This window comes from Helicoverpa zea, chromosome 16 (assembly GCF_022581195.2).
Source record: "Helicoverpa zea isolate HzStark_Cry1AcR chromosome 16, ilHelZeax1.1, whole genome shotgun sequence".
Classification (NCBI taxonomy): Eukaryota; Metazoa; Arthropoda; class Insecta; order Lepidoptera; family Noctuidae; genus Helicoverpa; species Helicoverpa zea.
In genome coordinates, this window is record NC_061467.1 from 4,507,757 (window position 1) to 4,519,789 (window position 12,033).

The 12,033-nt window shown below is 35.3% G+C and overlaps 4 protein-coding genes across 5 annotated transcripts; 3 read left to right on the top strand and 1 right to left on the bottom strand.

Moving 5' to 3' along the window:
• The first annotated feature begins 122 nt into the window (after positions 1-122).
• On the top strand, positions 123-2,485 carry LOC124637452 (ragulator complex protein LAMTOR4 homolog). Its single transcript, XM_047173950.1, has 3 exons — positions 123-181; positions 253-391; positions 534-2,485. The coding sequence occupies exons 2-3, from the start codon at positions 258-260 to the stop codon at positions 691-693; spliced, it is 294 nt and encodes a 97-aa protein (XP_047029906.1). The 5' UTR covers positions 123-181; positions 253-257; the 3' UTR covers positions 694-2,485.
• LOC124637450 (protein RFT1 homolog) lies at positions 713-2,485 on the top strand. Its single transcript, XM_047173946.1, has one exon. It carries the CDS (start codon positions 713-715, stop codon positions 2,387-2,389), a length of 1,677 nt encoding a protein of 558 aa, XP_047029902.1. The 3' UTR covers positions 2,390-2,485.
• LOC124637451 (vacuolar fusion protein CCZ1 homolog) lies at positions 2,475-6,120 on the bottom strand. 2 transcript variants are annotated; one of them, XM_047173948.1, is made up of 11 exons: positions 5,932-6,118; positions 5,702-5,799; positions 5,404-5,494; positions 5,097-5,162; positions 4,882-5,007; positions 4,635-4,807; positions 4,284-4,558; positions 3,957-4,141; positions 3,373-3,458; positions 3,163-3,290; positions 2,475-2,720 (listed from the first exon to the last, which is right to left on the bottom strand). In XM_047173948.1, the coding sequence occupies exons 1-11, from the start codon at positions 6,001-6,003 to the stop codon at positions 2,662-2,664; spliced, it is 1,359 nt and encodes a 452-aa protein (XP_047029904.1). In that variant the 5' UTR covers positions 6,004-6,118; the 3' UTR covers positions 2,475-2,661. The 2 variants fall into 2 exon arrangements, with proteins under 2 accessions (XP_047029904.1, XP_047029905.1); XM_047173949.1 differs by lacking the exon at positions 3,163-3,290 and having other exon boundaries at positions 5,932-6,120.
• A 332-nt stretch (positions 6,121-6,452) lies between these two features.
• LOC124637569 (EF-hand domain-containing family member C2-like) lies at positions 6,453-11,161 on the top strand. Its single transcript, XM_047174133.1, has 16 exons — positions 6,453-6,545; positions 6,748-6,903; positions 7,105-7,255; positions 7,347-7,459; positions 7,541-7,630; positions 7,714-7,790; positions 7,894-8,059; positions 8,142-8,304; positions 8,409-8,592; positions 8,677-8,827; positions 8,900-9,088; positions 9,421-9,566; positions 9,648-9,764; positions 9,884-10,063; positions 10,296-10,437; positions 10,806-11,161. The coding sequence occupies exons 1-16, from the start codon at positions 6,489-6,491 to the stop codon at positions 10,911-10,913; spliced, it is 2,190 nt and encodes a 729-aa protein (XP_047030089.1). The 5' UTR covers positions 6,453-6,488; the 3' UTR covers positions 10,914-11,161.
• Positions 11,162-12,033: the final 872 nt, after the last annotated feature.

Below are 12,033 nucleotides of genomic sequence, written 5' to 3' on the forward strand. Positions count from 1 at the left end.
CGGATTTGCCTCTGTGTATTATGCAACCAATTTAGTACCTTATTGCGTTAGAATAGAGTTCATTTTCGTAAATATATATTTTGAGCGTGCGCAATCTTGTTTAGTAATATTATATCTATGGAGGCATGTCAAATTGACAATGTCAACCATACATTTATTATCATCTGATTGTACGTGTGAGGTAAATTGGAACATTTTTAGAGTCGTCATTCTGTAATATTTAGAGTTTTCAAATTGTTTTGATTATTGCAGTTATAATGGAAAAGATACCTGATCAGATTGGTTACTTGGTTTTAACAGAGGACGGGGCTGTCCTTGAATCTGGTGGGGAATTAGAAAACGACGAACGTGTTGCTACTATAATAACTGATCTCATCTCCTTATCCAATAAGTAAGCACATTTTAATTACGTGTTTTTTGTATCCTCTGAGTCACTAGCTAACAGGAGCGACGTGGGCTTTGTTTTTTTTTATTAATATTATACCCATATCGAAGGCAATATTGATAATAATGGATTGATATTTTATTTACAGAGTTGATCCACTCGCATTTGGACCGAATGAACAGTTCAAGAAGATATCTATAACGTATGATGACCATTGGTTTGTAATATGTCTCTCCAATAAGAAGATCTATGTTGTGAAGCGTAGCATACAACCAAGTATCAGTGAAGGGAATGCTATAAATGTATGAGATTGAGGAGTGAGCAACCATGGGTCGAAACTTGTTAATGAGTAGCCTTGAGAACGCATCATTTAATATTATATTTCAAATTCTATTTAGATGTGTAACATTTGTGATTAATGCATGGGTAATCAGGAATGTTGGACATGAAGTTCTTGGTATCATGAATGTAAGACTGCTACTGCTTGAGAGTACTATACTATTCCTCAGCAGGGAACCATTTAATAGAGCATGTTTGGGACAAAAAGATGAATTCAGCTGGAGGCAACTAATAAATCAAATCTGGCTGTCAGTACCTGTGAGTTGTGTTCTGTCCATAGTTTTTGTATACATATGGTTACACTTGTTACCACTGGGTCACCCAGAACATGCAACTCAATATACATTTGGTTGCTGGAGTGTGGCATTGTCATGTGTTCTAGAGTTATGTTCTGCTAATGTAGTTTTAGTGGCACAACTGTTTTGTTTCATCAAGTTAAAAGTTGCCCTAGATACTTTACATATTTTTATAAGAACTTTACTCTTCTTATCCATTGTAATATATGACAGGTCTCTTGCACTCGTAGCATTTTCTGTGGCACAAGTTGGAAGCATAGGAGCGATAGTAGTTAGTTACTACATATTCTTTTATTGGTACATTAAAAATAAACCACTTTATGCAAAAGGAGCTCTTAAAAGCAAAGTAGTTCCAGAACCAGTCTTGCACAGCTTGTATGACAATATGGATGACTTTCAATTTACATCTCTTAGAGACTTCTTGCCAAAATATGTTGGATCAGTGAATACATCATTCAGTAAAAAGTTAAGCACATTGACTCTAAGTTTTGCTAAACAAGGTGTAGTGAAACAACTTCTAACAGAGGGAGAAAAATATGTGATGTCAGTGAGCCCTGTCATGACTTTCAGTGAGCAGGCTACATATGATGTTGTCAACAACTTGGGCAGCTTGGCTGCAAGGTTTGTCTTTAGACCCATTGAAGATAGCAGTTACTTCTACTTTACCCAAATGGTAAGCAGAGAATTACCACTTCATAAACAAGATCAAAGTAAAATTCAAGAATCATGTACAGTATTATCACAAGTTTGTAAAACAGTTAGTTCAATCGGCTTAATAGTCCTAGTATTTGGACAAAGCTATGCACGAACATTACTTCTGCTGTATGGGGGAGAGTCATTTGTTGAGAGTGGGCTGCCGGTACAGTTATTGAGAAGTCATTGCTTAGCTATTGTTTTATTGGCAGTAAATGGCGTCACAGAATGCTATGCATTTGCCACAATGACCAGTGCACAGTTGAACAGTTACAATTATTTAATGGTACTATTTTCAATAAGCTTTCTTTTATTATCATATGTTTTAACATATATTTTTGGACCAGTAGGTTTTATTATATCTAATTGTATTAATATGTTTGCTAGGATAGTTCATAGTGTTCATTTCATCAGCAATAAATACAAAGAAACTGATTACAAGCCATTAGAAGGGCTTTATGTTGGTAAATTCTTTTTGTTAACTTTGTTTGTTGCTGGTTGCGTTTGTAAAGTCTCAGAGAATAAGTTGTCACGTGACTCTGTAACCCTTCATATATTTATTGGAGCTATATCACTATTTTTTGTCCTACTGGCATGGGGTTATGAAAATAGAGACCTTGTTATTAAAGTTTATAAAAAAGTATTGAAAAAAGAAGACAAAGTTTCTCTTGATTAGCATTCAATGATTGTTAAGCTACTATGAGCATCCATTACCAATGTTAAAGTAAAATTAACTATATTAAATAATTATAAACATGTTATAAGACAAAAAGTTGTTTTATTTTTTATAAAATACATTTATTGGCAGGTAACAAGATAACATTATTTACATTGCATTTGCATAATCATTCAATAATATAAATAAGAAAAACTTAATCTGTTACTAGTTGATTGAGACAATTTGAATACCTAATACTTTTTCCTTTAAACTCCAGAAATTCATAGTATTTACATAGGATAAAAGAATATCCCCTTCATTTGAGCTTCACATATCCGGCGTACTTCATCTGCAAATAAAATTAGCCTTAAATATGTTGTGATCATGACTGCATGTTATAATTACAATGATGAAGTAATGCAATGATAACATAGTGGACAGCTGATAATAAAAATGTGGTATCTGTACTAGTATTACATTTCAAGGCTACGTTCTATAATATTCCATTGTATGTTGGAGTGCAGATACATGCAAGACACAATTGATTTTCTATTGTTTGTTAATTAGCCACATACAAGGGAATTTTGGACCAGTCTAACCTTTAGGGTGGTATTGGGTTGCCCGGGTAACTGGGTTGAGGGGGTCAGATAGGGCAGTCGCTCCTTGTAAAGCACTGGTACTCGGCTACATCCGGTTAGACTGGATGCCGACCCCAACATAGTTGGGGAAAAAGGCTTAGAGGATGAAGAGGATATTGAACTGATTTACTCAGCATATTATAGGAAAAATACCTGCTATTTCTTTGAGATTGGCATTCTTCTCTTGTATGATAACATAAAACTCTCTGTCATTAGATGCCTTCCCTGTGATCCAGTACTCATCTGGAGTTTTGATTATAATTTCTCCATAGTTTCCAAGGCTGATGATTAAATGTATTTTTAGTTACATAATTTTGATATTTAATAACAGTTAGGTTGAATTTAGATTTAGATTTGTCTCACCTTTCTTTCTCAGAGTGTATATTTGAAATTATACTTAAAACTTCAGGCTTTATTGCAGCAGATGGGTGTAATTTGCTCATTGGTGGCTGAAACAGATACCATTTCAAATATACAATTTATACCAGAGAAGTATAATAATAATAACCTTCTTTATTCAGATAACTGAGATCCATACATGAGGTACACAAACAAAACAATTAATATATACTTAGTCCTCTGCACTAACTTCCACATAAGCGGGCAGTCGTGTCTACTGGCTATAGTAGTCAAGATGCTGTGGCGACTTCCACGCAACCGAATGATGAAGGATGCGGTCTTCTTACGCCATATTGCTGCAAAGCCATCTGTGTGCGCAACAGCAAACATTGCTGATGCACTGCAGAAACGTGGAAGCCGCAACAGCGCCCTGAACGCGTTATTAAATTGGACCCGCAGAGCATTGTATGTTCTCTGAGTATAGTTAGCCCACAGAGCTCCCGTGTACAGTGAGGTACAGTACGCTTTGAATAATGTAATTTTAACTGCGTCTGTATAACTGTAACATATTCGCGTATAAATAAAAAAAAAATGCTAGTGTTACTTACAGAACTTTTAAATGCTAAATTCAATCTGTTAAAGTACACAAATTTGTGTTCAGAGATAGCCAGCTGTGCAGTTTGCAGTGCATGTAATGTGCATTGCTCACTTATAGTAGATGCTATACCAGAGAGTTGAGGTCCAATAAATGCATCCAGTGATCTGAACATTTCGAATTGTAGCTCCACATCAACTGTAAATAATATAACAAGATTTATTTTGATCCACTTTTAAGCTACATTTTCTTGTCTTGCCCATAAATTCTCTTCAGTGCTCTATGCTATATAATGCTCTATCTTTGAAAATGAATGTTCTTCCTTTCTTTCAAAACTCACCATCAACAGTGAAACAAACAGTAGCACTCATAGTTCTGTAGATGACCAAATAATACTGTTTCGTTTCCAAGTCATCTTCTTTCATGACGTGTACTTTAACCAGTTTCTGCAAGTCCTCTTGGCTGTGGATACCTTCAGGCGGATGGATGAACCGGCCATGTCTCTGTGCCGCTGCTACTGCACCTCCTTGGATCTCCTTTTCAACTTGTCTTGGTAATAATGACTGCACCAAGTATTGGTATAATGTTAACATGTCTTGTGTTGCTAAGCCATTCCTGTGAATATTTATAAACTTGAATCATTTCCTTGGACGAGCTTAAGTGATGGTTCTAGAGTAATAGCAAAACTTACCATATAAGTTGTTCATTGTAAATAAAAGAAATACATTTGAACTGCGGGTAGTTAACTTCTAATATGTCGATAAAACAGAGCACTTTGAAGAATGAGTTCTTGTCTAAAGGCAAATAGTTGATTCCTTGAATAACATCTGTGATATCATTTGAAAGATTTCTTGAAGTTATGTACTGAAAAATAAATATTGTTTTATGACTGATGCATGTTTTCTTTCTAAATATTAAAAAAACAATGTTTGGCTTACCGGTGTGAAGAAATGGTCACAAACTGTGTATATTTCCTCAGTAGTGTAATCTTTGAAAAGCCCTTTGAACATTCTGAACATCTTGTAAGCAGCTTTGAGTAATTCAAACATCACAGAGGGATCAACCTGGAAATTCAAATTCAATATGAACAACATATAGATCCAATTAAACTAATAACATGTTCAATTAAAAAGTAATAAAAATTCTTGCTCACAACATCGGCTCCTCGACTTTCGCCAATCGCTGACAATGCCTTTGTTGTGTATGGTATTCTGACTACCTGAAATAAAATGAAAAAACAAATTTCACTTAATAAGTTATTCAACTTATTTAATATTGTAGGGTACCTAAACGAAAAACTCTAGTAAAATCTAAACTCAATTTCTATCTGATTTTGTTTAACAGCATGCTAATACTGTTTTTGAGACAAAAGGAATACTTAATTTGAATACCTACATCTTTTTTAAGTATTAAAGTGTATGTCTGACAAAGACAAAACTAAATGAAAAAAGTTGCATTACCAAAACCATCCAATATCCTTTTTCTGGTTGATAGAAGATATATCTTTTTGTCTGTGTTTGTAAAGCTTCACAAGGTTCTGATGAAAAAGTTCTGGAAACAAAAGTGCAAAATGTATATTATACTTTTCACTAACCATTTCTTGTAGTGATCATCATCATCATTGAAATAATATGTCTTAAATTAATAATACATTCTATTGACTGGGAGTCCATGTTTAAGAGGTAAGAATATTTTGGTGCATCTTTTTTGTAAAATGAGGAAAATTAATAACCCATTGCAGTAAAAGTATTTACTTACAGCATGAATTTGACTACAGCTTCACATAGCCCGACTTGCATCTTCTGGGTATCAGCACTCGCCTGGCTAGGATGATAGAATAATATCCTTTGTAGCTCCTGAAAATTACAATTAAACTGATATAGCTCTTACTTGAATTGTGCAGATATTTCATTGTTTAAGTAACACAGTTAAATATTATTTATCATTCTATAAACAGTTAAAAATAAATACTATGATTAAAAACTTACATCGCCTTCCCGGGGCCCAAAACTAGAGTTAAAAATAAAGAAAGAATTAATTTTAGTTTTTACGTCAATCATTTTTTAAGATTTTGATATTTCTGAAGAATTAAGACCACAAAATGTTAAATAATTTCAGGTTTATTTTATCAAAACATAAAAACTGCATCAAACTTTGTCAATCCTTGACACTTGACATGACTTTGTTTGACACTTCGTCTTGTCATTAGTTTTTTGGTTTTTTGGCGCAGTTTGTGTTGCGTTTTGTTTACTTTTCTAACATAAAAATTGTATAAATCGTTGCAAAATTTTATAATACTGCTCAAATATATAATATCACTAATTTTGCGTTTTTAAACATAAATTATTATTGTTATTAAAATACATGTATAATTCGTGTTTAGTCTTTGAGAAATCTCAAAAACCTACTTATTCCTTTGCGTTGCCATAGTAACTTACAAGATATTTTTGTTATTATAAATTGTTTTGATTTTTAGGGACTTCTACTTGATTTTTTTAACTTAAATTAATAGACTAGATTTTTAGCTTTGATTAAAGCTTGAATCATGTCGATTCGAAATCCAGCACTCCCGCTCCTTCCGGGCTACTCAACAAACCCAATGGTAAGTATTTATTTAGAAGGCGTAAGAGTATACAGTTATGAAGGTTTCTTCGAGGGAACATTTTGCCTAGTTGTGTTGTTTTCGGGGTAGCTTCGAGAATCTACTGCCCTTCTCCTGAAATAGTGCCATTGGTAGTGCTTTAGTTGTTGGAATATACAAAAATCACACAACCTATATTTCTTCTGTTATTTCTTAATTTTAGATAGGGAAGAAAAGCTTTGGAGTTCGCCCTATATTTACGACCATTGATAATGTGAACATGTTGATCGACAAACCGGAGGGAGTTAACAGAGTGCCTTCCTTGTACTGTCGGAAACAAGCGCCGGATCTACCCACATGGATTATGTATGATAAGCACGTAAGGGTTAAAGCTAATACCTAACTTTTAAAGTACTCAAAAGTGTATACTTCTGCTGTAGTGGAAAACGTTGTTATGCTAGTCATGCAGTAGGTACATAAGTAAAGTCAAAGTTGAGCTGTGAAAGAAAGTTAATTCTCTGAATGTGCACCTAAATGTCGTCCTAATTTCCTTGACGTCTATAATTTTACATGTCTGTAGATTCTACGCTTCCAAGCTTTTTTCCAACAAACGTTACACGAAAACCGTATGGGAAATCATATATTGCGAAAGGTTAACATCTTATTCTACCTTGAAGATGGCACTATTAAGGTGATGGAGCCGAAAACGGATAACAGTGGTTTAACACAAGGTATTTCACATTATAAAAACATATAAACGTAATTTGTTAGAATAAAAGATTTTATGTGTATTTAAAAAATATAACTTATTTACTTACATAGGAACATTGATCAGCCGTCAAAGGATTCGTCTTCCATTTAGTTATGACTTGTACTACGATGTTCTTGACCTAAATATTGGCCTGGAAGTTACATTCTTCGGTAAAAACTTTAAGGTAAAGTTTTCTACGTCTTAATTATTTTTTACACAAGCAAGCCCATTATAAAATTATATTTGTTTCTTTTATATGTTTTAGATCGTTAATTGTGATAACTTCACGAGAGTGTTTCTGAATCGTCTCGGTATCAATGTGCCAGATCCGATACCATATCCAGATGCCATCGAAGTAAGTGCTATTGAGCATGCAGCTGTGTGCAAATATGTATGTTATGCGGGTGACACACTCATTTGATAAATCGTTTTTTTTAGAGAACACTGGACAACAGAAAACCTCCAAAACATCGACCATTCAAACAATTTTTGGATTTTGATAGACAAGTCTTGAGGTGGGATTAAAATATTTTCGTTAATGCGCGAAAAACAGAGTTTCTTGATTTATTGCGCTATATGGTTAACATAGACTGACGTATAATTTTATATCCGTCATAGGTTCTATGGTTACTGGGATGACCGCGATTCGGAATTCGGTACATTACACAACTTGGAGATACATTACTTTTTAGCAGACGATACCATTGAGATCAAAGAAACTTTATCCGCAAACTCCGGAATGGAAGCTGGTCCGATGTTTTTAAAGAGAATGCGTTTGCCTCGGGTATGTCATTGTAAATATGTATATTGTAGATTTTAGTCTTTATTAGCATCTTATTTTCCTGTGTGCTTTTACCAAATTTTAGAAAATACCACCCAGGATAGAAATGACTGGCGGTCCACTAGTGCCCTCTTACAGTCCCGCGGATTTAAGCATTGGCGCAGTTCTTAACGTGTTCGGGCGTAAAGTTGTGCTTACCGACTGCGATCCTTTCACTAAAGAGTATTATCGTGTCACATATGGGTTCGGTAAGTGGTTTGATGATCTGCCTTTTTTCTTTGATCCCACGATCCAAAACATAACTATATGTGATTTTAGTTCCCATGCTAATAATGATTCGCATACGTTTTAGATACCTTCACTACCTTAGCAATGCCACAAGACGATAGCAAGGAATGTATTAGTGCGAAGATGGCGGACCGTGAACTACCGCCGTGGAATGGATACGGCAGTTATGATGATTCCGCTGAAAACTGTCGCACTGTTGAGCCTAAAGCTCAGCATAGAGATTTTATTAAATTTCTGAATAAGGACAGGTAAGAATCAATGGTAGACACGCCGAAATTTGAAACTCTTCCATCTGTTTTTAAAAAATATCTATCTGATTTCCATTTCCACAGAATTGGATTCGATTCGCACGTGCTGCGTTTTTCAGCTCGTCTTATAAGTGACAATCCTGACGATATTCGACGCTACTTCATCATTAAATACTTCTTGTGTGATGATACTATTGGCGTTTTCGAACTCGGCGAGCGCAACTCAGGTTTCTTGGTGAGAAAAGTTTTCAAGGATAGTCTGCTTAACTTATTTAACGTCTTAACTAAAATATAATTTTTTGAATAGGGTGGCAAATTCTTCCGACGTGAAAAAATGTATCTTCCAGACGTAGATTTCTTTGTGCCAAAAGAGCCTCCGGCGTATACAGACAAAGACATGTGGGTCGGCAACGAGCTAGTTGTCAACAAGCATCGCTTCCGGCTCATTGCCGCTGACGAATATGCACTGCGGTATATGGAACTTCATGCTGAACAGGTGAACTTCTTCAGCAACTTGACTATAACAGCTGAGTACTAGTATTTTACATGGATGAATGCCTATATGATCACAACACAACTGGGTTCATTCGATCAACCAATACCTACTACATGGTAAGATCTGTTGGACTTTCTGGCAGTTGATTACCTAAAGATGTTCAAATGACATTTGGACGGACACATTAGTCTATCATGCCTTCTAAAGGATCGCATAGATAGATAGATGATCACATAGGTCAACCATCCATGGCACCAAGCGTAGCTTAACCTTAATGATTCTTAGCCCTATAAAAATCTTAGTTGATCACAATTTTTTATCGATTATATCAGTATCCGATGGCGAACATCGCTTTGATCATGGACAAGATTCGTCGTACACTGGCTTCTCAAGAAAATGGCTATAAGAATTTCGTAGCAAAATACATGGAAGCTGTAGTCCCGGATATGAGAGATCTCATGACTGTAAGATGTTTCAAGTAAGTTTCTCAAACTTTTGCAGATTGTCGTAAGATACTTTTGTACTACTTACTTGAAGCTTAAATTTTATTTGCTTGTAGACAAGCATTGAAAGAAATAATGTGCGAGAAGATGACTGAACACGAGTTTGTGACGTTGATTCGATATTTCCGTGGTGATCCTGGGAAAGAGAGCACACAGCGTCGGGAGATGGTCAGGTATGATCATGGATCCTAAAATAAACGTCATTTGTTTCGTTTTACAACCCGTAGAATTGAGTAAATCTTAATTCGTTAAGTCCGTAACATTATATTAAGAGGTTGTTTTATATTGATAGGTCTCTGGTGTTCAGTGAGTTAACCCGTGGCTTGTGGGACGACCGGGAGCGCTTACGCGAGGGTCTGATGCACGCTGATGCGACCGGTTCGGGCGTCTTGTCCGTAGAGCGCATGCGTCAGTTGCTTCGTGCTCATCGCCTGCCCATAAACACCGATCTCCTGGATTGTATGCTATCAGTGTAAGTTACACGATAGTAGTCCATATTTCAAGTTACAACGGATAGGCATAAGGGTTGGTCTATACTTAATGTAAAGAGCTTGCTCTTTTCTTAAAGACCAAAAAGTTACTCGCGACTTTTCTGCTGTTCTATTAGTCTATCCATCTGGTCGTTTTATCGTATTTTTCTGCAGTGCTGAAAAATTATTATGCATTTTTATCCACTTATTACTTACTCGTATTTACTTTAACAGGTTACTCAAAGATGAAAACTGCAATATACAATACGAGGATATGATGTCGTTCCTGGACTTCCAGACTCGCCCAGTATTCAACCTCTCAGAGGCTGATTACCAGAAAGTCGTGCGACACGCACCGCCCCTGAAGGATACTGAGGTAAAGTTATTTGTTCGATTTGTTCTGAACAAATCATGCTCTTGCCGCATCGAAGAGTTCTTTAAGGTTTTAGTTATTTTACTGGTGGACATTATACGCTCTCGCCTCCTTTTTTTTACGTTTATAGGGGTACAATTTCGCTTACATGATGTTTGCGCAAAGCTTTCTGAAGTAATCTTTTCTCGCTCTTGCAACATTATTTATTGATGATTCTTTCGTCTTGGTCGCAGGGAAGTGAGACACTTCGGTATTGTTTTTCCCACAAAAGAAATGGGTGCTATCAAGTACTTTCAAAATACTAGTTTCTGCGTACCTCTACCTACAATATATTATATAGTACCTATACTAACAAGACTTTTCATTTGCAGTGTAAGCTTTGGGCTGAAGCAGAGCGGGAGATTCAAAGCGGCTACGTTAACTGGAGCGCGTTCCTCTGCCAGTTGAACCTCGATCACCTCGTCAAGGAACAGTCTTAGATAAGTATTTTTAATATATAGATAACTATAAAAATAAATACATCTGAGTGCTGATTCCGAGTTTTGTAAGTTTACGCGCTCGATACGTAATTATAACTTGGCTGAAGTAAAGAGTCGTATGCTACATCACATGATTAGAATATAGTACGTTCATTCATTTTTCCGGATAATGACGTTTACTATTTCGCAAGTGAGCGCGTTTATAGTACGACCAAGTGTCAATGACAGCCTTTATGAAATAAACATGTGAAAAATGAATACTACGTAATTTAATTGTATGATAATTTACGCATCGAGAAAGTTAACTTGCAAAACTCGCACTAGGCACTCTGTATTTTACTCTAGTCAAATCTTTAGGATATATTGATCAACTTCTATTTCTTTTACATACTTACCTAGTATTTTTTCTGCATTAGTTTTTTTTTAAATCATTACCTCTTTTGTCAAACCCTCTAAATAGAAGACGCGGTTACATGAGATAATCCTACTAAACAGTACAGGTTGAGTTATTTGTGAGGGCTAAAATGTAGAATATGGTAAATAGAAAAAACCTAAGGGGTATTTAAAACATTTTAATGAGTATTCTGAGTTCTCGCAAAACCTTGCCTGAAAATTACAATTTCTCTCATGTAACCTGTTTCAAACAGCGAAGGGTTTTATTTTATTTGTAGGTACGAGTGTTCATGTAGGCAGCCTAGTTAGGTGATTTTTGAAGAACCTCTAATCGGTAGGTACTTTTAAAATAATTTATTAAAAATTAGGAAATCTAATGAGTAGACCTGATGTAGTATATAAATTAATTTACATAATTATGTATTATGAATTTTATCATTTGTAAATATGTTTGTCTATTTTTGTGTGATTAAAATCATATTGTGTTTTAATTTTGTCTTTTCATTCGAGATATGTTATAATTTATTTCCTGGACATGCTTGTTCCAGCGGTTTCAACCGTGTTCCGTAGGAACTACTCAGCGCGCCTGAATGAAAGTAGCTTTCAACCTTCTTCGTTAAAGAGAAATCTTTAATCTTCTTAGAATGATTCTTGTCTATCGCTTGTGGAACATAGGCATGTCAATGCTATACATACTCTTCTTTATTTCTTAGGATAAACAAAACAC